This window comes from Syngnathus floridae, chromosome 3, assembly GCF_059516105.1.
Source record: "Syngnathus floridae isolate MCC-2025c chromosome 3, RoL_Sflo_1.0, whole genome shotgun sequence".
Lineage (NCBI taxonomy): Eukaryota > Metazoa > Chordata > Actinopteri > Syngnathiformes > Syngnathidae > Syngnathus > Syngnathus floridae.
In genome coordinates, this window is record NC_142415.1 from 21,857,669 (window position 1) to 21,880,966 (window position 23,298).

Sequence of the window (23,298 nt, forward strand, 5' to 3'; positions counted from 1 at the left end):
TTTAAAAAGTTTGTTTCGCTTGTAAGAGTAAAGACACGCCATGACATAAAGTTCTTGATGACTGAAATGTAAAAGTAACTTTCTGTTCTACAGTGTCAATTGCTGTGGATACCTAATGACAACTGGTGTCACTTAAATTTCCCCTTGAGTGATTCTAATACAACAAAAATAAAACTAAATAAAAATATTTACATTTATTTATAAATATATTTTTTATTTATATTGCGTTATGATTTTTCCCCCAAACATGACGTCATTCTCATTCAAATCAAGTGCAGTGTTTTCAGTGGCTGCTGGGTTGTAAGCCAGGCAAAGACCACTAGCGCCGCCGTGTGGCCAAGAATGAGCAGCAGTATAAAAACAATACGTAAACACAAAACAGTGAAGGAATTGAAAAATAAAACAGTGTATATCGAATTTGCAATTCGCTTGAAAAAGTCATTACAATTCAAACGTGAATCAATAAATAATAACATTTAAATACACATGATCTCTCTCTCTCTCTCTCTCTTTCCCTGTAAAAAAACAGTAAAACAACATGAATTTCCTCAGTGGTCACTACTGTGGGTACATGTGCAAAATCCAGTACAAGAATAAAAACATAATGGGTGTACATCAGTGTCACTTGGACACGCTCACAGTTCTTGTGGCCGACAGGAGCGAGGAGAACAGCGAGTCGGACCTTTTCGACAACACGTCTGGAACGTCCAGTTCTGCTACCTGCGGTTAAGAGTTTGGGTTATGGAGTTTGTCATTTGTAGCACATAACTTGTCTTAAGACAATGTGTGTCACCTTTCCGCTGTCCATGACTAGAATGCGGTCGGCGTGCATTACGGTGTTGAGTCGGTGAGCGATGGTGAGCACGGTGCAGTCTTGAAAGGCATCTCTGATGGTGGTCTGGATCAGGGCGTCGGTCTCGGAATCGATGGACGCCGTCGCCTCGTCCAAAAGAATGATCTGGATAAAGGAGTCCTGTCAGAGGGTCGCCTGAGCCCAACATTTGCAAGCACGTGGGCGTGCCCCAACCTTGGAGTTGCGGAGCAGCGCTCTCGCCATGCACATCAACTGTCGCTCTCCCACTGAGAAGTTCTCTCCGTTCTCAAACACCGGCGCCTGAAGCTGACCCTCCAGTTTGGAGATCTGCCATGAAAATAAAACATCACTCGGCTCTCTTGCGGGTGGGTCTGGAAGGTGTTAGGATCTTTCATGTGACTCACCGAGTCCTTCATGTAGGTCCTCTCCAGCGATGTCCAGATCTCGCTGTCGCTGTAGCTGTTAAAGGGGTCCAGGTTGTGTCTGTTGACATAGGTGGTCATCAGCCATCGGCAGTCCACAACACACACATGCCCGTTTGCTCGTTAGCTACCTGACTGTGCCGATGAACAGGACGGGGTCCTGAGGGATGATGGACAGTTTGCTGCGCAGATCTTGCAGACCCATGGTGGAGATGTCAACGCCGTCTATCAGGATGCTACCCGCCGCCGGCTCGACCAGTCGGAACAGCGCCACCCCCAGGGAGGACTTACCTGCGGACGAGGCAAACTTCACACTTGCACTGGCGAAATTGAGGAGCGGTACGAGTGGTTTCTGAAGCCTCACCAGAACCCGTCCTTCCCACGATGCCCAGTTTCTCTCCTGCTCGGATGAGGAAGTTCAGCCCATCCAGGACAACGGGCATGTTCTCTCTGTATTTCATTTTGTAGTCCCGAAAGGTGATGGACCCATCCGTTGGCCAGTTCTTCAGGTTATGACCGTTCTCCATGCGTCTGGGACCCTCAGACGTACAACCCTGTTGACGAGAACCTTAGATTTGAGATCCAAGCGCAGAACAGTCTAATCAGGATGGCTTTTGGAGGCTTCTATGACGTTATCTGACCGTGATGTACTCTTGCAACCTCTCCACCGAGTTGAACCTGGCCTCCACCTCTGTCGATTGCCTCACCACATACTGTAGCATGCCCGTCAACTGCGCACAAATCACATTCGCCAGATCCGGCGGACAAAAATATCAGTACTTCGCTACCGTAAATAGATTAGAATATGCTGCCTTAATATGTAATTGAAAAATAAACCAAAATAAATGATAAACCTGCCTTTGAAAAGTGGCCCTTTTAAATAGGCATATATACTTTACTGCTTAAGACTCGTCATCTAAGAAAAGCAAATATGAAATGTTCCCAGTGAGCTTCTACTCCAAGTACATAGCGCTAACGCTTTTGCTAGTTCTGCTCGTCTCACGAACGCTTTGTTAAATTCACTTCTTTGGCTACCTGAACTTACCTGTGTGGTGTAAGACAAAGCAAGGGCCTTCAAAGACGGACTGGTGTAGTCATTACTACTCAGAACCACAAAGAGCGCCACGAACAAAGCCAGCGTGGCTGCCATCAAGTCAAGCTTGAAGGACAACCAGCGGATCCCGGCGTTAAACAGCATGTAGTGGTTGGAGTTCTCGTCGTTCAGGTACTTAAACCTAAGACGCAAGACAGGACAATGGTTGCTGATGTAACGAGGTCAAAGTCAGCAGGAGATCATCTTACAGTGCGATGTGGCTGTCTCTCATGTTGTAGGCGTGGATGGTGGTGAGGCCTTGAAGAGTGGATGTGGTGAGGGAGATGCAAGGAGAGCGACTAACGTTCTCCAGCTTCTTCATCAGTTGGATGCTCCTCTGGAACATGCTGCAGAAACAAGACACCTCCTGGCACGAGATACAAAACCCGGATCCCGGTGGTGGAAATTGAAATGAAACGCACAAGAGCATGAGGGTAAACACAAGTCCCAGGATGAGCACAGCGATGAGCATGGCTGGGAAGACGGCGGAGATGATGACGACTGTGCAGGTAACCAGCAAAGAAAACTGCAAGAAGGGATCCATGTGAACCGGGAGAATGCTATCCAGCTCCTCTTGATCTTTGGAGAAGCGGTTGAGAATGCGGCCTGTCGGCGTGGTGTCGAAGAAGCTCATGGGACTGCCTGTGACCTGGCAATGACAATAAATGTTTTCATCATCTGAGATGACATCATCAGCAGGTCCGAAATATATATCGATGCGGTTCCGCAAATGAGGTACCTTCTTGACCATGGTGTCGTGGAAATGGCAGGCAGCATTCAAGGTGACATGGGTGTAGACGAAGCACTTGATCATGGCAAAGGTCAGCATGGCCAACACCATCATGCCGTAGACCAGTTGGTAGAAACTCAGGTCTGGGTTCTTGGAAATGTCCCCCTTCTCTTGTGTGGTCCCGTTGGCTGACTACATGTAGCAAGGTGAACATGTTAGAATAAAAAAAAAAATTCTGTGGTAGTCTAATCTGGTTTTGGACTGGAGTTTTAAATTCAAACTTCAGTCCATATTTGCACTTCGATATACGTGGTCGGCATGTTTCGTGTGTGTGAGCATGTCCGTGCGCTCTCACCCCGCTGCCCTGGCCGAGCCAATAGCTGAGCCACCAGTTGCAGAAGGCCGTGCAGCCGATCATCAGAACCAGGTTGAGTAAGGTGAGGAAGGTGATGATGTAACCTGAAGTGAGACCATATTAAGTGTGTGTGTTTGTGTGTATTCGTGTGTGTGTGTGTGTTCTCAACCTCCTGCCGCCTTGCAGTACTGTGCGTAAATCCTCCAAGAAACGGCGCCCTTCGAAGTGGACTCCTTGCAGACCAGCTGGTCGCCAATATCTGCTGAAATTCCCTGGCATGCTACAATACAAATATTTCAGACACTGACTCACATCCAATACGAGAGTTTGACATGGAAATAAAATGTACTATTGTGAATCTCTGAAGTGTGTTTTATTTGATTCAAATAAAGAGGCTTGACTCACATTTTTGGCTGCTCATGTCTGCCACCTCATCGATGTCTGCGATCTCGAAGGCTATGAGCAAGAGTTACAAGCTTCAAACACTGCCTTCGTAAGACTGCAAAATTTCCCGTCATGGTCCATCAAATATCATCTTGGTGTCCTCCCAGTGATGTACCAGTAATAGTAATAATTGTAGTAACCTGGATTGATGATTCCGCTGTTTGTCCGCTCTCTCAGCTCTACCTCTATCGTCTTCACGGGCGGAGCCTCCTCTTCTACCTTCTCAGTCTGAACACAACAATAAGTAACGTTTCGATGTTACGTGAAGAAAGGGAAACAGAAGAAGAAGAAGAAGAAGAAGAAAACACACTTTGGCCTGTTCTGCCTGGTAGCCACCGATGAGCTGAGCGTAGCGTCCGTTGGCTTTGATCAGCGCCTCGTGGTTCCCCGACTCCTGGACCTCGCCGTTCTCCAGCACCAGAATGTCGTCGCAGTACTCTAGATACTGATGGAAGTAGCAAGAAGAGTCATACTGTAATAGTCATGCAGTACAATTTCATTATGTTGAGAGGAAAGTGGGAACAAAGTGTTCTCAGTACAAGACTCCAGCCTTCATAAATGATTTGAATATTCACAATATCTATTTTTTTAATATAGCAGGAACATTTTGTGGCCTCGGTACCTGGAGCTGGTGCGTGACAAGAATGATGGACTTTCCCCAAAGCTGACGCTTGATGCACTCCTCAAAGATGTGCTTGCCCACGTGGGCGTCCACAGCCGAGAGCGGATCGTCTAGCAGGAAGATGTCCTTGTTGGCGTAGACGGCCCGAGCCAGGCTGATTCTCTGCTTTTGGCCGCCTGACAGATTCAGCCCACGCTCGCCGATCTGACCGCAACAATAGCAAGCAAGGAAAAGAAATCGACAACAGTCTGAGAAATCAATGACAGAAACACAACTCAACAATAATGATGGAAATCAACACCAGAAACAAAAATATAAAATTAATAACAAAAGCAACAATCCAAAGAAAAGGGAAATAGAAGAATACTAAAAAAAACACAAAAAATAATTACAACCAGAAAAAAAACAACAGCAATAAACAATAATAATACACAGAACATTAAAAACAATACAGATCAAACAAACAAAAGAAATCAACAATCCAAGAAAAAAAAAAGAAAAGAACACTACAAAAAAAAATCAACAAGAAAAATAATGTAGACTGTACCTCTGTTTGATCGGCATGTGGGAGTATCTTCAGGTCGGGTCTAAGGCTGCACCCGTCCAAAACTCTTTCGTATCTGTTCGAAGAAACTAATAAGTAATAGTTGCAATTGTTGTAGCATACTAGTAAAAGCAGTTGTAGTCATTTTGTTATCACCATTTTTAAAATGTTTATTCTTCATTATTCCAGTCAATCATTTGCATTGATCGTTTTTCTTGGTGTGCATTACCTGTTCGTATCCATCGGGCTTCCCATCAGGATGTTTTCTTCAACGGTTCCATGGAAGATCCACGCCTGCTGCGAAACGTATGCAAAGGTGCCGTCGGCCGAGACTGACCCCTGCAGGAGGTGCATCTAAAAAAAACACAAACGACCTTCACGTGAAGGTCTTCAACGTCGGGAAAGAGGTAACGAGGGTCAAGTCACCTGCTCCAAAATGCTCGAAATCAGTGAGGACTTCCCACTTCCGACATTCCCGCAGACACCTAGCAACTTGCCCTTAGGTAGCGAGAAGGAAATGTTCCTCAAAGTGGGCTGAGAGTTGAATTTTTTATCCGTCTTGAGTTCAAGTTCTCCGTCGTCCATCACCATCCCTTCGTTGTCCTCGCCGAGAAGGCTGGAGTCACTCCGGATCTCTGGTTTGTTCCAGGACAAGGTAGCGTTTATCATCTCAATGGCCACGTCGCCACCTTTCATTTGTACCAAATAGGGATCTGGATTCTGGATCAGCAATATTTTCTAGAGGGAAGAACAGATTGCACTTTCCATCACTGCCAAACTCTAAAAGTTCACAACTGCAGATTGATCAGAGCTTTCAAAGCTTGGTGCATATCAAATTTGGGGTAGAAAAGTTAATTTTTTTCCTATTTGCCTTTTATTTTTCCTCACTCATTTGTTCCTACTGTAGTCAAAAAGACATTTTTGTTATTTGCCCTCGGAAATAACAAAAAACAGACCTGGTTTGACTAGTGGCGGTCGAGGGTAATGCAGGCGTTATCTCCCGACACTATCTAATGTCCTACCTTGAGACGGGCCATGGACACGCTGGCTTCGGCCAGAGCTTTCACGGACAGTGGCATGAGAGCCAGGCAGAAGCGCAAGGCATTGAAGATGGCAATGATGGTGAAGGCCTGGTGAGAACATGGAAAGTATCCATCAATCTGATCGAAGCACCACCTACACTTACAACCCAAGTTGGAATACGTTTTTTGGTCCAATCAGATTTCAGTTGCTATGGGTCAAACTAGCAGACTAGCATCTCTTTTCCATGACTGTTTTCAAGTCCTCTATTTTGTTACTTCTTGAGGTGCGCTCACCTCGGTGGTGTCGAGCTGCCAGCCCAACAAGGTGTGTAGCATGAAGGTGGCCACGGTGGCCAGGGTGGGGATGATGCTGGTGATGCTGTTGTTGCTGTTCTGGATGTAACTGGCTATGCGCAGATATCTTTTCTCGCTTTGCCGTAACTCTGGAAGAAACCCAGAAATAGGTTATTGTCGGGTGCCAATCATCCGAGATGTCCCCCGAAAAAAATAAACCCTACCTGCGATTTTCTTCTCAAAAGATTCTTCCCAGGCGTACATCTTGATGAGCTTGATGCTGTTGAGGATCTCGTTCATGGTGCGAACGCGACTGTCCGTCATCATGATGGCTTTGTGTCGGAACTTGTTGATGAGTTTGGCCATAAAAAACTGAAGGCAGGTGGAAAAACCACAACAATGAGTGACCTTAAAAGACGGAAATAATGCCGGCGGTGGCGCGTTGGGTTCCTGACCTGAACTGGGATGAAGACCAGATAGATACCGACACCAAACAGCGCTGTCACGCCCAGGATGTAGCTGGCGTAGACGATGCAGATAACGAAGAGTATCGGGGCCGATACCACGAAGCTGCCGAACACCACCGCCTCAAACATCTTGTGGCCGTCGTTCGTCAGGACGTTAATGATCTGTGGGGAGAGCGTTTACTCAACTTACTTCCACTCATTTACTCCCAAAACAAGATAAGCTCACGGAAAAAAATATCGCTGCATAGTCATGACTCAGCATTTTTAGGCTGAGGGAAAAAAAAGTATTACTTTGGTGCCATCGTGTGGCATCTTGCTGAGACGAGGTGCTTTATTTAGACAAAAGTAGTGCTTTGTCACAACTGCATACACTATAGATTTTTTTTTTGCTTCAAAAGCCATCTGATAGTTTGAGGGTCCCTACCTCTCCCATGGAGATGCCGCTGTGCACCCGCAGCGAAATGACCTTTATGTAGGCCATGGTGCTGAAGGCCCCCTTCACCCGGACGGCGGTGCGCAGGTTGATGGCCCACAGCAGCGAGATGAAAAAGCCCTTGCAGAACTCGCTTGAGAACAGAGCAAAGCAGAGGCCGATGCCGTGCACCCGGGTTGATTTAGAAGGGTCGGCTACGTAATCCAGCAGCAGGTATATCATAACAGCCTGAGAGAGATTAAAAACGGTGTTACAATGGTGGAAGCTTGGACCAAACAAATCCGAGGTCCAAGCGTTTTGCTATTTCGGGGAGATGGAGTTGACTAACCGGACCCAGAAAGGCTGACACCATGGCGATGACCCCGGCTATGATGGAGAAAACGAGCCTGTTTTTTTGGAAACGAAGAATGACTCGGACCAGAGATGCCTTTTCCAGACCCGACTTTGCTACTTCCTCCTCCCAGAGTCTCTGCAGCCTGAGGAGAGAACATGGTCGGTTATTCCAGAATCACATTTGTCTCTCGGGGTGATTGTGGATTGTCCAGAACACATTTCACAGGTGGTTTGGTTTCTGCCCTTCTTGGTGGGTCTGAACCCAAACATCTCCAGGAAGGTATCTGTGTAGTAATTTGGAAAATCAAACAGCAGCAACTGGGCTCTTCCTGGTGGTTGAAGATGGTTGGTATCTAATCCAAAAGGTATCTTCACTTCTAGATCTCCCTAATGATCAGCTAGCTCATATAACAAAAGTCACAAGGAAGAGCGCTGGACCTGTTGGTGCTTTCACCAGCCTTATCCAGAGGAGACATCATGATGGTATTCACGTCCAGCCTGTTCCGGAACACGGCCCACATCATGGAGGTCATCCACGAGAAGGTGGCGAAGGACAGGAACCCCGCATTATCCACGGGATGGGGACTAGACAGCAAACAGACCTTGCGTTAGCAACAAGTTAGCCACTTTTGACAATAAAGCAATGCTAAGCGAAATGCACGGACTGCTTCGAGGTCCAGCGGAAAGGTTTGAGGGTCTCAAGGCTCTGCTTGTACTTCCCAAACAGCGAACGGCGAGTTTTCCTGCCGGCATTGTCGTTTCTTTCCATCTGAAAGTCCAAACAAATATTAGGTTGCTCGTGCAAGTACGGGAAGATGCGTTTAGACGATGCCTACTCACACCAAAGTCGTGGTTGGTTTTCTCCAAATCGTACTCTGCCTTCATCTTGTCCTGTAGTCAGAGTAGTTATCAGATGGGGTTGATTCACTTCGTTGAAACTCAAATGTTATGAGTCATGAATTTGACTTTTTTCCACCTCTTCCGCAGTTGCTTGGGGATATTTGCTGTATTCAGTTACAAGTAAGTGTGCTTTGTCAATACAACCAACTGATTGCTCACAAATTTAGCTAGGAGCAAGTCGCTCCGGTTTCTCGCCCACTTGTGACACACATTTGAGAGAGTTGTGCAGATACGGTACTTAAAAATATTGTTTGCCAGCTGAATAAAAAATGAATTATGTTTTGGTACTTTGTGAAACACTATTCCGGAGTGATGCATGAGCTCATTCATTTCAATATGAAATATGTAACGTCATGGGCTATTTTACTTCATTCACTTCTTATAAATTTCATTCGAAATTAGTCAATAAATTGCACAAATTGAATCTAATACCAAAAGGAAGAGTGAATTTTAGGGCTGCTATCCTAAGATCGTCAGCGCCGAGTGTCATTGGCCGGGAAGTCATGTCAACCTAATTTATGTGAATGCAAATTCACGTTTTAAATTAGCCATGGGCTGTTTTTTTTTTGGTGACGTTTTTATGGGAGGTTGGTTAGCGTCAGTCAGCTAAGGAGGAGGAGGAAGTGGTGTGATGTGGTTTCAAATGAGTGCAAACATGACGTGTTGTGTTAGCTATAGCCTATATTTGTTGACTTAACGGTGTTTATTCATTCATCCTTCTCATCTGCTTATCCTCACGGGGGTCACGGAGGTCCTGGAGCCTATCCCGGCAGTCCCTGGGAGGACAAGAGCCAATCCGAGGTCACACACTCAGGGTCACACTAACAGCAATTTAGAGTAGACAATCGACCTCCCGTGGATGGTTTTAGAATATGGAAGGAAACACGAATACACGGAAGGAAACTCACGCAGGCGCGAGGACAACATGCAAACTCCACATGGGCTGGAATCAAACCCTGTTACCCCTGTATTGTGAGGCGACGTGCTAACCAGTGTGCCATCGTGTTTGATTAATTTTAATACAAATAATTGACAACTTGACATCTGCCCTGATAAGTGTGTGTGTGCACATACATATACATATATATATATATATATATATATATATATATATATATGTATGTATGTATGTATATGTATATACACACACACAGACACACACACACACACACACACACACAGACACACACACACACATTCATATACACACAGTCAAGTAGGACATAAAGAAATAAACATAGCTTTTTATGAGTTATTAAATTATATATTATTGTTATTTTATGAAAGTTATTTTGTTTGTGAGTGATAGTTACATCACTATAGAGTTACCTTGATATGTTGTGATAAGCAAAGTTCTCAAGCTATGAAATCATAGATGAACAAAATGGTCTTATTATGGAATGGTAGATATAAATAAATGAATGTCATAGTAGTACGTAAAAAATAGTTACCTGCAGGTGCGTGAAGGACGAGGAGGAGGACAGTGTGTAGCGCGATCCGACTTATTCCAAAGACTGAAGCAGCATTTTTTCCCCCATCTGCATTGGTTGCACAAGAAGCTTCAAAGGTTACAATGACTAGACGTCAGCACGTGGAGCACATTTACGAGCAGCCAAGGCCACGCACCCGCACACACGCACAACCAACACATTCTGTTGGAAAAGCTTCACACAAAAAATTTGAATAGACGGAAACTAATTCAAACAAGGGATATTTTCTGCTTGTGGTGTTTTTTTTTCTTGTACATTCAGTTCTTCAAATAAAAAGACAACTTCCTCATGTAATCTGATGATTTTGTCATCCTGAAAAAACACAAACGTCATTAGATCTTTGACAAATGTTATCTTTTTTCTTTTAACATGACATTTTTTCTCAAATGTATGATTTTTATCTTTGGGGAAAAAATTGCTTATTTCATCCTTGAAAAAAAAAAAATTCTCTTAATATTCAAATGTTACTGCAAAAAAATACACATTATTTCCATCAATACATTTGCTGCTAATATTTTTTTATGACTTGAATTCAATGTTATAAAGCTGAGGCGACAACAGAGGACGCCATGCTGTCACTCTTATTGGTCAAATTTATTTTGCCAAAAAAAGGCAAATATGTATTTGGGGAAAAAATAAGAAATCTATTGTCATGACGTTGCAGTTTTTACTGCCAATGCTGTACAAAGTTATTTGCCGAGGCATGCACATCCCACAGAGGACTTAACTGCTATACCGTTAAGAGAGGAGCGGCTTTTATTGGGAACATAATTGTAAACGATACCGTGGATCATTGACCGGCTACTCAAAGATCTTCTGTTGTGTATTGTTAGATTAGACCTTTTGACAGTTATCTGACTTGAGCTAGGATGTTTTTAAGTCACCGTGACCTTTTCCCTGGATCTGAATCTTTCTATGAATCTCAACAGACCACAAGACACATTGTCACATGGGCTTGGCAGGAAAAGTGTAGGAACCATGTCGGATGGAGTAGAACTTCTTCATCGGGCCGAAAAAGTCTCAACGTCCATGACTTGATCTTCCTGGCATCCATTGAATAGTCCAACTGAGAATATGCTTAGCAATAAGCAATAAAGATAAAAAGTCAGGTGAAGGGTTCCGTCAGAATTTTTCAGTATCATGCATAAAAAAATAGAAACGATGCCTGTGTCATGGCCTCTTCTAGCTGTAGAAATCCAGGTCTTGTTTTGGCTTTTCATCGAAATGCTGCAATTTGAGGAAGTCGGAAGGAAGCTCGGTGTCGGCAAAGGCCCGTTGGAGGATGGGGCCGGTGGGGCCGGAGTGGCTGAGAGTCTCCTTGAGTTGCTGGTTCTCCCTGATGGCCGCCTGCCACACCACCTCCAGCTCCTCCTCCACCTCCCTGAACAGCAAATAGTCACGTCTTGAGGAACATCTCATATCTCCAACATGTATCTCATTTCTCCAACATGTGCAATTTAGTTTTTTTTTTTGTTTGTTTTTTTAACATCTTAGCGTTTTGCGATGACTAACTACAACTCATCCATGTATGAATCATCCCTGAAAAACTACATTTCTCATATTGTGATTTAATTACGTATTTTATTCGGAATGTTAAAATTCTATCCAAGCATTATAAAGTTTTTAAAGTCTCCATTTGTCCATTCGTATCGCTGCTTTTCTTAAACTCCCTCTTCTCTTCCATGACATTTAAAAATATATAGTATTTATATTATATTTTTTATTCGTTTCTATAGTGTTTTAATGACATTTAGGACTTTTTTATTAAACCATGAAAAAAATATTAGAACAACTTTTTCCCTGAAGTAGTGTCCACTCATTTTGAAATGACACCATCTCCTCGCTCTCACCGATCTGCTCCTCGTTTCCCCTTTGCATCTCTCTTCCCTTGGCTCCTCTTTTTCCCTTTTCTCCCTCTCTTCATCGCTCCTCCTTTCCCTCCAAGTACCGTTTGAACTCTATCGCTCCTCCCTTTCTCCCATCGAATGCATCACTCTACCTCGCTCTCTCCACCACCCTCTCCTGCATCCTCCTCCCTCAGCAACCATCTCCTCTTTTCTCCACTGCATCAATCGCTCATGCCGCTCCTCATTTGTTGCCTCCTCCTCCCCCTACCGTTTGGACTGCAGCAGCCTCTCCTCCGCCTGCTGCCTCTCTCCCAGTAGCCGCTGCAGGTGGACCATGTCCCGGCGGTGAGAGGCCGCCGTGCCCGCCGCCGCTTCCTCCAGCGCCGCCAATCGGCTGGACGCCAGCCTGCGGTACACCTGAAACAAAGAGTGAGACAACAAGGAAGAGAGGGGGGGAGAGAGAGAGAGAGAGAGAGCGAGAGAGAGAGGGTTGCCATGAGGGAGGTGGATGCACATGGAGGAGGACGACGCAGCAGCGACAGCGGCAAAGCGAGGTGAGTGGTGTGCTGTTATGTGCTGATGTAGTAGCAACAGATGTGCAACAACACGCACGCACGCACACACACGCTCAAACAGGTTATGCTGATCAAGTGCCTCAAGCAAGTTGACACGATGTTAATGATGATGATGATGCGGTTCAGGGGTGATTCGTTCGAACGTGACGTTTGGCATTTTTTACGGCCGTATGTTTGTTAAAGCTGTAATGAGCGACCAAGCAACGGTATCTGTCCATCCATTTTCTCGAGAACTTGTTTTCATTGCGGTAGGTTTGAGGGTGAGCTGGAGCTTAGTCCAGCTGACTTTGCAGATTCACAATTTGCTATTTGTGAATTCACCTAGATGTGGATTTTTTGGGGGGAGGCAATCATTTATTTAAAAAACTCCCCGACCCGGTTGTTTTTGTGCTCAGGCTAAGGTTTTGCTATTACACAGGCAGAGGATTTCTTCCGAAAACATATCTGGATTTATTATTGCAACATCATGCACAGTTAGGAGCAAAAACGCTGTGCTTGGATGTAACAAAAAAAAATGAACTCAAGTGATGATTACATTTAAATGTGTTGACTGCAACCAGTTCAGGGTGCACCCCACCCACTGCCCAGAGACCACCGAGATAGACTTCAGCACACCCACGGCCCTTCTGAGGATAAGCGGTTCAGAAAATGGATGGATGGATTAAATGTGTTGAATAATAAACAAAAATCCGTCCGTCCGTCCGTCCGTCCGTCCGTCCATCCATCCATCCATCCATCCATCCATCCATCCATCCATCCATCCATCCATCCATCCATCCATCCATCCATCCATCCATCCATCTTCTGAACCACAAAACTTGGTAATCATTATAGACACGAGACATTTTTTGTTATTTTTCTGAATAATACATTACAATTTTTCAAAAACGTGCAACGACTGGGAACAATTAAGTGCCGAATTCCTACGTAAAACTCTTTTTCACCCTTCCAGTTTTTCACATTTTCTTATGGGGGAAAACACAGAACTTGTGCAATTTCTACCAGTTAAAATAAACTGGGAGCCAGTTCATGTCATCAAACAGCCCGAAGCCTCTTTTTTATTAATGAATTGTTCAATATTTGCCAAACTGCTACCGTTAAGTGACTTCAAAAGGGTTCCTACCGCACTACATAGTGATCATATTTCAATTTCATATGTCAAAGGTCAAATTCCAGACCCAACTTCCTGGGTCGGTCCAATTCTTAATTCAGCACTTTTGAGAGAGTATGAATTATAATACTATATTTTTTGTTTGAACATTTTTAAAGTGACGCAAATCAGCACAAGAGGTAGTCTTGAGCTACTTGTTGCTATCAGCGTTAGAATTAGTTCAACAAGCTCATTGGATTTATGTCGATAGGATCACCGATGTATTTGTCTATTGCGTTAACAGCAATCTCTTCAACATAATTCGCGATCTGGTTCAAACAAATCATTTGACAGTGAAACTAGAAGCAGCAACCTCATTTTAACTGCCAGATCAGTTCAAATGGATCTTTGACATCTATAGCCGTCAATGGCAGTGAATGAGTTAAGAGAAGGTATTTACTACAGAAAAAAGATTCCATAACCATCTTTTCCAGCTGTTCAAGACTACTCACGTGTAAACAACGTACTTTATGTCGAGCTACAAAGTGCAGCAGAGCAAACACACTGGCTTTTTTTTTTTTTTTCTTGTAGCAGTCTAACTGCTCTTAGGTTAATTAACCCCTTGTGGCTTTTTTCTATAAATGGAAAAACATCCGGAAAAAACACCTGCCACATCAACAACAAATGCAGGTCCAGAGCAGGTTGATATTAGTTTTGAAATCTTCATTACTGTTAGCTTTTCAGTGACAAAAGGTTTACAAACATAAAATGCCGTTTCACTTTTTTTGAAACATTTTTTTATGTACTTATCAAATATTATCAAGGTTAGTCGATTTTACTTTATTTTGTTACTTTTTGTGAACTATTCCAACCTAACCCATCTTTACAGTATTTAATGACCAATGCTGCGGTTAGTCGCTAAGTGTTCCTTTCGGTTTCTTCCACGATGAGATAATGGTTTTCCGATGACACTCATACGAGCAGAATCACCCGAGTGTCTGCAAAAGACAATCCCTTGGCGACGAGGCGGTGCTAGGAAACCCATTACAGGTCAGGTCAAGTTTGATATCTGTGGTTTTGGTCATTAAGTGAAACGAGGTCTGAAGAGTGCATAGTATGGTTTCGGTCCATGGAAGAAATGGGCACCTATAGATTGTCTTGGGCGCGTTCTGGTTCTTGAAGAGGTTCTTTGGTAAATGACGTTCAACCGTTCAGCCATTATCTGAACCGCTTATAAAAGGCAATGAATGCCAAAGCCGTTCTACTGGGGTGATGGAAAGATAAGTGACATGATGGCTTTTTTGTGGACACACTGCAGAATTTAAATACTTGGCTTGGAGGGGAGGGGGCTGAAGCTTGGTATTCAGATGCAAAAAGTTTGGGGACTGCTGTTTTCATCCTTGAATCATCGGCATAACCATAACTACAACTCAAGCTTGATCAGTAACTCTGACCCTGACCGTATCTAAATGATCATTGATTCTCAGTCTGTCTGCTTCAGAGCGCGAGTGGAAGATGAGCTGCCCTCAGGCCGAGTTGGAGGAAAAGGAGCGGCCTTTATCCGAGGAACTGGAATGTAAGATTTGCTACCAACGCTACAATGCGCACAACCGCCGCCCCAAACTCTTGGACTGCCTCCATCGGATGTGCACCCGCTGCCTGGTCAAGATCCTCTACGTGGCTGACGGCACGGGCTTCATCTGCTGCCCGTTTTGCCGCCACCAAACCCAGATCGGCGAGTACGATGTATCGGCCCTGCCCGACGACGCCAACATCATGTCCCGCTTAAGGCTACGTGACAAATCCTGGAGCTTGGACCACAATCAGGAGGTGGTCCTCTCCCCGAAGAGTTTCTTCTCCTCCAGCCCGTCCCGCGACACATCCAACTGCCTCTTCATCACCATCATGGACGTGCAGAGGGAGCCGCAGCGCCTCCCGAGTCACAACAGCAGCTCTGACGCGGAGCGCAACGTGGAATCGCTGTCGGCGGCTTCCAACGGGCAAGCGGACCAGGACTCCCTGAGCAAATTCTGCAATCATGTCCCACGCATTCTTGTGTGGCTGCTGGGCTTCTTGTACTTTGGCTCCCTGCCTCTTGGGATCTACTTGTTGGTGATCCAGAGGGTGACTCTTGGCATCGTGTGCGTCAGTTTGGTGCCGTCCAGTTTGACGGTGTGTCTGGTCTACGGCTTCTGCCAGTGCTTATGCCAGGGCATGTGCGACTGTTCCTCTCGGGGATGAAATCCGACCGATCGAAAGGGACGGAGATTTACTAAATGCCACCAGTTGGTAGTGTTTGTGCCTTTAGAGGCAGGTCGAAGAGTTCCGTCTTGATAGACTACATCTGCGTTCCCACACAATATATAAGCATATACAATTAAAATGTACATTCATTTCTAGAGGAGTGCGGATGCCCGAGGATCCTGGCCTAATGAATGTGACTTACTGAATGGTTGCGATATTTCTTAAGAATTTATAATAATCTCATTTAATGATAATTTGGTTTTCTGTTACCTGCTAATAACTACGGCTTGATGACTAAATAAATTGTTTGTTTTTTTCTATGCGTTGAATCATTGTGTCATGCTGCAACATTATGACTGTTAGTCAAATCGATTTAAAAAAATGGAAAAACAAGTGTCATAACATACGACTAAAGTGAACTCAAAGACATACAAAGAAACAAAGAATCCAGCTTTCTAAACAACCGTATAACTGAATTAACAAATTAACGAACAAACAATCTAGCTGACTACAACACAATTAACTAACAAAGTAAACACCCAACAAACCACCTCACTTACAAATCAACTAACTACTAAAGTAAAATAGTAAAGTGAAAAGAGCTCTGGGGCAGACAAATAACTATGTTCAACTTGCGGCAGCTTTTCCATTTTGGGCAAAAAGGTTTGACCATTTTGCCAACACACTTGTAGATGCTTTGCAAATGTTCTTGGACATTTTGTCCATCTAACTAATGTGTGGCACAGCACACAAACGTCTTCAAGACACCGATCACAGCGTAATAACATCTGGGCGACTAAGTGGGCACTTAGCCTTTCTTGGAAAAAGTCTTGCGAGGCTGCATTGATTCTTGGCTTTCTAACCAATCTGGGCTTTCCAAACCACAGAATCCACTAATCTGCTCTCGAGTCGAATGCACAGACGGCTTCATGTAAGTAACACTTGATGAACGCAAAACTAAATTGCGGTCCACGTCGCAAAGTCGTGGTCTGCAAGAGCGGTAATGACTGGCAAGCGGATGCTAAAGGTCCTTAATTGAACACAGTAGCCTGTATGACAAACAGCTCATGTTTCCTTTCAGAGCTGATTCCGCTCATCTTGCAGTCAACGAGGACCTCGGAGGCGTGTCGGACAAAAAAAGCCCGGATGGGCAAATTCTTGTGTTGATTTTTAAAATGGATGGGCCATTTCACTTGACCTAATTAAAATGCATGATGCACTGTTTCCATCATTTTGCACATCCCTGCTGTATAACAACTCACCTTGACACGCTCCTGCAGCTTGCCGAATCGGATGGTGCCGCTCATGATGCTGCCGATGAATCCTTGTTTTTCCTGCTGGAGTATAGACGCCTGAGGAGAAAGAGGAGGTTTGTAAGAGAAAGGCAAGAGTTGAGCAACAGAAGCTTGAAGGAGACAGCCTGCCGAGTCAGGAATCACATTTTATGAACTCGCCGACTTCCTGGGGAAACGAAATAACTACTTGCTGGAGACTGCTGTGCCTATTTGTTGCCATTAGCATATTTTTGTATTTTTTCTGCTAGGTCCGAGAGTTATTTGTGATTTGTGTATTATTGAGTTCAAAACATCATGACGGTTAATAGGGAAAAAAATGAAATGTCAAACATTGTCGGTAAAACGAAAGCTGTCTACTTGCACCTTTAAGTGACATGTTAGGAAAATGATGGCGCTGATGGCCCAAAGCCGTCGCAATTCGGGGAGCAATCAACAAAACACTCTTAGCAGCAGACTACGCGCAAATTGGCTCCTATTATGCTCCATCTGAGCCAGTGTGTGTCAGGCTGACCTTCTACGCACAACAGGCAGCCGCTTTTTAAAAGTCTGAATGTGTTGACATTTCAAAACGTCGTGGTCATGCATACATTACAATCCTGTGCTCTACAGCGATGCCATTGTCACCAAAACGGGGATTCTACAAAAGTCTACCTTATGTTTTTATTGTTATTATTGTCGACCAAAATTTTAAAAATTCATATCTATCTATATCGGGCCGTTGGTTAATTGTCTCCGAGTCATCTCGCCTCCGAGTTGCTAGACAATATAAACTCGCTGTCGGAATGTGCTTGCAAAGCAATCGCGGCAGAATCTTCCCGGAGAACATATTATCTCAACTTTCACGCAGCTGTCGTCATAAAATTCCGACAGCAGCTAGGTATATTTAACAGGATATAAAGTTTATTTGCACGTGTTCTTCAAGTCCATGTACCTCAGCTGCTGACTGACGCTACCTTTTGTTTCAATTCTGAAGCTACACTGCTTCTATCCACTGTGGCCACACAGTCTTGGTGCTCAGTCCTGGAAAAAAAAAGGGCATTTCTTTCCCCTCAAAATTATGCACTCAAGACCAAGTCATGAAAATATAATGCAAAATGTTTTTGCAACCCTCTATAAAGAATTCTTAAATTTGTTTCTATTTCATTTGTTTTTCTCCTATTAGTTTTTGATGCATAATGTGTTCATCGCACGTGTCCTGTTACCATATTTACGAGTTGGTCGCGCTCCTGCGAGATGCGATCCGCTACGGAAACAACGGCTTCCAGGTAAGTGCGCGTCTTGCCCTCCTCCAGTACGCACTCGTCCTTTTGCTGCTTCAGTGCACTCAGACGCTTCTGAGTCCTCCTGCGATCGGACATAGGACTGAGTCATCGTGAAAAGGGGGGGCTATCCCGCTAAATGCTAACTTGCGCTCACGTTCACCTGTTGGCTTGTCTGCTGCTCTCCAGCTCCGCCTGCGTCCTCTCCACAGCCGCCATCAGTTTGGCTTTGTCCGCTCGCAGACTTTGATTTTGATGGCGGAGGGCGTGCACCTGGTCCACCTCACCTTGGTTCCTGCTGCGCTCCTGCTCGAGCTGCCTGAAAAGTGCGATGAGAAACAAAAAAATGGAACTTAGTACTCTAACGCAACAAAATGTGGAACAAATGAAGAGCTGTGATTCCTTTACGGATTAACTGTCTAACATTAAAGTGATGACATCATAACCCGTCCTGGCGGAGGTAACGCAGCACCGTACCGCCTGAGTTTCCCCGCGATGCTGCAGTGCTCCTCCCAGGTGACAGCGTCCTCGAGGCGACTTTTCAGCGCGAGCGCCTCCCTTTGGTTTTGGCGCGCCTCCTTCCTGCTCTTGTCCACTTCCTCCTGCAAACGCTGGTTTTCTGCCTCGAGCAGCATCAGCTGCTTGGAAACTCGGGAAACTGCGTGGGGGAAGAATGGGGGGGGGGGGATCGATGGATGGAAGGAGAGGTAGATGGATGGATGAAAGATGTATGACCGGATGTACAGCTGGACATACGATTTACCTTCAGACAGACGCTTGCTGTGCTCGGCCTCGTTCTTTGCATTCTGAGCCTCCAGCTGCTCGATCAACATCTGATTCTCCTGCAGCACCAGGATGGCCTGCTGCTGCATTTGATGGCTGCACACACACAAGAATTCTTTGGGTTTAAAAAAAAAGTTTTTTTTTTAAAAATATATACGTATATTTTGGGGAAATTAATCCAGGGATTTTTACCATTCCTCTTGACTGAGGCCTCCAGTTTTCTCAGCCATTTGACGTTGAAACATCTCATTTTCTTTCACCACCTCCTCCACGTGCAACCTCAGTTTCTTCACCTCCTCCTATGGTGATCAATCACACTCTGTCACCCTCCATGATAAAACCAATTTGTTTAAGCGTGAGGGTGACGCACAACTTACCTCAGTCGTGCGCAGGAGGGCATCTTTATCATTCAACATGTCTTCGTAGGTCAACACAAGCGGAGACAAATGCTTCATGTCCACCTACACCGACCGAGGAGAAGAGGAGCGATGTCAACTGGGTACGCCCCCGTTGCCAGGGCACATCAAGACAAATAAACATTCACACACACATAGGTAACACTTAACAAAATAGATTTTAAATATTACATTATTGTTGTTGCTTGACTAAAAAAAATACACAATAATTTTAATTTTTTTTTCATTTATTTGTTTATGTTTTTTCTTCATATTGGAAATCTTAAAATGCAATTGTTCTCTTTAATTTTAACCCTCCTATTTTGACTTTTAAGCCACTCTTGGGAGACAATTTGGACAAGGCCTACTCATTGTGGTCAATTATGTGATTATAACACAAGCGGCGATGTGCTACCACTAACACATCTGAAATGTGTTCTGGCTGCCTCATTATAATCTTTAACAGCTGTCGTCTTGGCAACAACAGAGATCCTGCATTGCCATCAGTAAAAAAAATAACCTGATTTATATACAACAATTACTGTTAAGTATTGCACTGATCTTATTGCAAGCAGTTTTCATTTGCTACTAACCAGCCACGGAGGGGGTGAACCCGTTTTTGGTAGGATGCTTAATCTGGAGCTCTGCAACACACATTATAGCAACACAGTTAATGAGAAGACCTGACGCTGAGCTGAGATGCTGTTGAATTAATTCAAATGTAGGAAATGCAGTATGGGATTTTTTATTTTTTTAAATGAGTTAATTATTAAAGTATAATTATAAGAAAAATTGAGCCGAAAATCAGCTGAACCAGCTCACCCAAGACCTTAATGTGAACAAGCAATATCAAAAAGGGGCTGATGGATGGTTGTCGTGTTGTTCTTTTTACTTCCTGCTTGTTGAGCGGCCTGTATTTGGTCTGGTAGGCGCTCAGCTCCGCACTGAGCCGATGGACGCTGCGTTTGAGGGCGTCGTTTTCATCCACTAGCTCCTGCGCCTGCTGCCTTGCGTCCCGCAGCTCCGCCTGCGTGCCTGAAAAAGAAACAAATGCTGGCCATTTGAGTTGACCTCACCTCACCTCTTTTTGTATTACAATTGGAGCCATGTTGATGTAATTGAGTTGTAATGATTGGTAATTTGTCAGATTCTGTCATTTCCAATTTCAGGGAGAAAGAAACACATACCTGTAGGGGAGGTCCTGATTGGCTGGGCCCGCCCGCGAATGACTTCCTGTTCCAGGTGTCGTAGCTTCTCCTCCAGCGTGGCGTTCTTCTCCTTCAGGGCCTTCACTGCTTCCCCGTCCTCAGTCGGGACACTGGCCTCACGAGATGGCTGTCTCCGTGCTCTTGGCTCTTTGAATCGGCTAGTGGCTGCAAAGGAAATGGATGACATGAAATGCTTCAAGATATGAGGACAAGAAGAAAGTGGGGATTGTAGAGTTTTACACGGCATGTCTTCTTTATGCTTGGTGGAGTCTTTCTTCTTCATTTTTCTGCTGCTGATGGCTGGAGGCAGATCAATGATGTTTTCCCCCAGGAATTCTGTCAAAAATCATTCTATTAAGACTTCAAAAACAATCACCACAATGAATAAATTCTATGTATTATGGGTGAGAATGGAAAGAATTTGGAGAGCTTGTGAGACAGGTGATGACTACCTGGAGAAGAGTTCTTGCAGGTCATCATTGGTCTTGACTTGGGGGAACTTGTCTGGAGGGCAAGCAGAAACATTTTGTCACCATAATACCAAGACCAATCAATTCTAAATGAAACAAGTTTTTTTTGGATACAGCTCTTGTTCCAGCCCAGAGGTCAGTATGTATCTTACCATGCAAAACATCGCCACCCAGTGTCTTAGTTTTTGGATTGCTGCCAATGTTAAGGTCCAAGTGGGTGTGGTGACTAAATGCAGTACTAGAAGGCACTTTAGTTGAGTGTTTTTTGTCTTCTTTCTTTTTGTATTATATTTATTTTCTGGTACTTTTACGTTTTCTCTTCCTTCTTGTTTGTGTTCTGTTTGGAATTGCTTCCTGAGTGTGTCTGTCTGACACACATGCAGACAAGGGTTCAATGAATATTCAGTGAACACACGTCAATTGTATTTATCCTCACCAAGTGCTTTAACGGCAAAGCGTAGACTTCTGCTTCTGCATCTGAACACTTCTTCGGACTATCCAAAGTATGATAAACGCGTTCCTCCTCTTCCTTGCCTCCTCCTTCATCTTCCTTGTCCATCTCCTCATCTTCCTTGTCCTCTTCCTCCACTTGGTGCTGCAGTTCCTCTTCAGAGTGGTCAGGGGAGGACAAACGCGGACGAGCGACAAAGCCTTCTGACCATCGATCCCTGAGGAGGTGGACAATGCAAGTCAGAGTGAGGAATACAGTCGTATTGAAAAGGCTGTGGATGGAGGATGTGTTTCACCGAGTGGCGAGCGCAGTGCTGATGTTGTGCTCAGAAAGCAAGGACTCTGATTGGTCGCTCTCAGAGAAAGAGCGGGGACGGGTCGGAGGGAGCGCCCACGTCTGTCCGGTCAGCGAAGAAGACAAAATGGCAGCCGCTAAGGCCGATCTGGGGACAAACGAAACAAACTGATTAATGGACAAGATCAACATCTGCAGATTCACAGAATAAAAAAACAAAGTGACAGATAGTTATTATTCTACAATATTCAATGTATTGCATGGCTTTTATTGCATGCATAACTGTTTATATAAGATGCAATTTTCTGACCCCTTCACCCATATTTCTGTTCTGTATGAGCTGTAATTTTCCACAAGTTGGTGTCATTGTCAGGACGCCATCCGTGTTGCACAGTGCTGGGACAGGGCGTTTCGTATCAGACACTCACTTCCTCCACCCTGACATGCAATACATCACACTGAGGTCATTGCATCCAAGTACTGTATGAACAATAGGATGGAGTGGGAGCAGACTGGTGGGAAACGATCAGAGGAAGAGGAGAAGTGACTAAGGGTACCTGGGTCTCTCGGGTGAGGGTGCGGGGCTGCGTGGGGGTGGGGTACGAGGTACGGCAGCCTTGGGGGCGATGGAGGCGGCGGGGACCAAACCATGGGCAATATGTTTCTACAGACACACACACACACACACACACACACACACATGGACATGTATACAACATGCGAGGGCTCATACACAAAAAGAGGTTTGTAATGTCCTGCCTTCCCCCATCTCAATCGGACTCATCCTGTCCTCAACTGTCCCATCCTTCCTGACCACATCCTGCCCTACTGCCTATCTCGTCCTGCCCCGCCCTGTTGTACAAAACCCAACTCTTTACTCTATCCCTTCTCAAACTTTTCGATTGCATTTCCACTATATATGCAAACATGCCCATGCTAAATTTTACCAAATAAAGACATTAGTGGATAACACTCACGTATTGTTTGTTTTTCTCCCTCCTGAAGTTCAGCTTAAACATGGCGGACGATGTGTGTCAATAAAGTTCTTTTAAAACTAAGAGCAAGGCTGTAATGGCTGGCGGACATTCCTTTGTTAAAATATAAGAACGCTTTAGTTATAACTTATTTAACCACTGCCTTTTTTGTGGACAAACTCGTGCTAATCTTACAGGCTGCTACTTGTGGCTTCCTGGTATCTAGACGCTTCTATGCCAAACCGCACCTCGCTTCATCCGCTGTTCCGATTGGCTCGCCTTTTCTTCTCCGTCCAATCGGTGGCAGTTTTGATTTTGCTTAGCAACCACTTGCCTCTTCACTTCTTTTTGCCTGTAGAGGGCAATAAGGTTCCATGAACGGCACTCGCAAATACATAAAACATTGTTTTTCATTGAGTTCATGTCGTGTTTGTCTTTGGCACACAGTGA

At 44.6% G+C, this 23,298-nt stretch overlaps 3 protein-coding genes across 10 annotated transcripts; 1 reads left to right on the top strand and 2 right to left on the bottom strand.

The window, feature by feature from the left end:
* Nucleotides 1-193: 193 nt before the first annotated feature.
* Nucleotides 194-11,119, bottom strand: abcc12 (ATP binding cassette subfamily C member 12). 4 transcript variants are annotated; one of them, XM_088370140.1, is made up of 31 exons: nt 10,941-11,119; nt 9,925-10,011; nt 8,414-8,464; nt 8,239-8,342; nt 8,012-8,158; nt 7,569-7,716; nt 7,232-7,468; nt 6,796-6,969; nt 6,565-6,712; nt 6,341-6,489; nt 6,047-6,154; nt 5,451-5,762; nt 5,254-5,378; nt 5,028-5,100; nt 4,481-4,684; nt 4,169-4,303; nt 3,999-4,086; nt 3,820-3,870; nt 3,584-3,694; nt 3,415-3,518; nt 3,069-3,251; nt 2,752-2,978; nt 2,539-2,676; nt 2,282-2,471; nt 1,878-1,967; nt 1,601-1,790; nt 1,368-1,527; nt 1,219-1,297; nt 1,028-1,141; nt 794-958; nt 194-720 (listed from the first exon to the last, which is right to left on the bottom strand). In XM_088370140.1, exons 3-31 carry the CDS (start codon nt 8,456-8,458, stop codon nt 622-624), a joined length of 4,098 nt encoding a protein of 1,365 aa, XP_088226266.1. In that variant the 5' UTR covers nt 8,459-8,464; nt 9,925-10,011; nt 10,941-11,119; the 3' UTR covers nt 194-621. The 4 variants fall into 4 exon arrangements, with proteins under 4 accessions (XP_088226266.1, XP_088226265.1, XP_088226267.1 ...); XM_088370139.1 differs by lacking the exon at nt 10,941-11,119 and adding an exon at nt 10,100-10,559; XM_088370141.1 differs by lacking the exon at nt 10,941-11,119 and adding an exon at nt 9,172-9,249 and having other exon boundaries at nt 9,925-10,559.
* cep89 (centrosomal protein 89) lies at nt 10,702-23,095 on the bottom strand. 4 transcript variants are annotated; one of them, XM_088370155.1, is made up of 19 exons: nt 22,852-23,095; nt 22,432-22,538; nt 21,876-22,022; nt 21,566-21,797; nt 21,112-21,163; nt 20,900-20,995; nt 20,639-20,824; nt 20,344-20,486; nt 20,045-20,095; nt 19,434-19,517; nt 19,249-19,355; nt 19,037-19,152; nt 18,751-18,931; nt 18,437-18,592; nt 18,217-18,358; nt 16,982-17,071; nt 12,079-12,227; nt 11,129-11,344; nt 10,702-11,040 (listed from the first exon to the last, which is right to left on the bottom strand). In XM_088370155.1, exons 1-18 carry the CDS (start codon nt 22,891-22,893, stop codon nt 11,146-11,148), a joined length of 2,280 nt encoding a protein of 759 aa, XP_088226281.1. In that variant the 5' UTR covers nt 22,894-23,095; the 3' UTR covers nt 10,702-11,040; nt 11,129-11,145. The 4 variants fall into 4 exon arrangements, 2 of the variants coding, with proteins under 2 accessions (XP_088226281.1, XP_088226280.1); XM_088370154.1 differs by having other exon boundaries at nt 10,702-11,344; XR_015857358.1 differs by lacking the exons at nt 10,702-11,040; nt 11,129-11,344; nt 12,079-12,227 and adding an exon at nt 17,968-18,034 and having other exon boundaries at nt 17,005-17,071.
* LOC148401136 (E3 ubiquitin-protein ligase RNF182) lies at nt 11,941-16,035 on the top strand. Of its 2 annotated transcripts, none has more exons than XM_088370168.1 (2): nt 11,941-12,364; nt 14,963-16,035. In XM_088370168.1, exons 1-2 carry the CDS (start codon nt 12,306-12,308, stop codon nt 15,714-15,716), a joined length of 813 nt encoding a protein of 270 aa, XP_088226294.1. In that variant the 5' UTR covers nt 11,941-12,305; the 3' UTR covers nt 15,717-16,035. The 2 variants fall into 2 exon arrangements, with proteins under 2 accessions (XP_088226294.1, XP_088226295.1); XM_088370169.1 differs by having other exon boundaries at nt 11,947-12,364; nt 14,977-16,035.
* Nucleotides 23,096-23,298: the final 203 nt, after the last annotated feature.

Coding starts and splice junctions, on each gene's coding strand:
- abcc12 (XM_088370140.1), bottom strand. CDS start 8,458: ATGAAGGCAGAGTACGATTTGGAGAAAACCAACCACGACTTTGGT. Junction 5,763..6,046: donor TGTCCATGGCCCGTCTCAAG/GTAGGACATTAG, acceptor TCTTCCCTCTAG/AAAATATTGCTGATCCAGAA. Junction 4,685..5,027: donor CACATGCCGATCAAACAGAG/GTACAGTCTACA, acceptor TGTTGCGGTCAG/ATCGGCGAGCGTGGGCTGAA.
- cep89 (XM_088370155.1), bottom strand. CDS start 22,893: ATGTTTAAGCTGAACTTCAGGAGGGAGAAAAACAAACAATAC. Junction 21,798..21,875: donor AGCACTGCGCTCGCCACTCG/GTGAAACACATC, acceptor CCACCTCCTCAG/GGATCGATGGTCAGAAGGCT. Junction 18,593..18,750: donor ATCGCGGGGAAACTCAGGCG/GTACGGTGCTGC, acceptor CGCACTTTTCAG/GCAGCTCGAGCAGGAGCGCA.
- LOC148401136 (XM_088370168.1), top strand. CDS start 12,306: ATGAGGGAGGTGGATGCACATGGAGGAGGACGACGCAGCAGCGACAGC. Junction 12,365..14,962: donor AGCGACAGCGGCAAAGCGAG/GTGAGTGGTGTG, acceptor ATTGATTCTCAG/TCTGTCTGCTTCAGAGCGCG.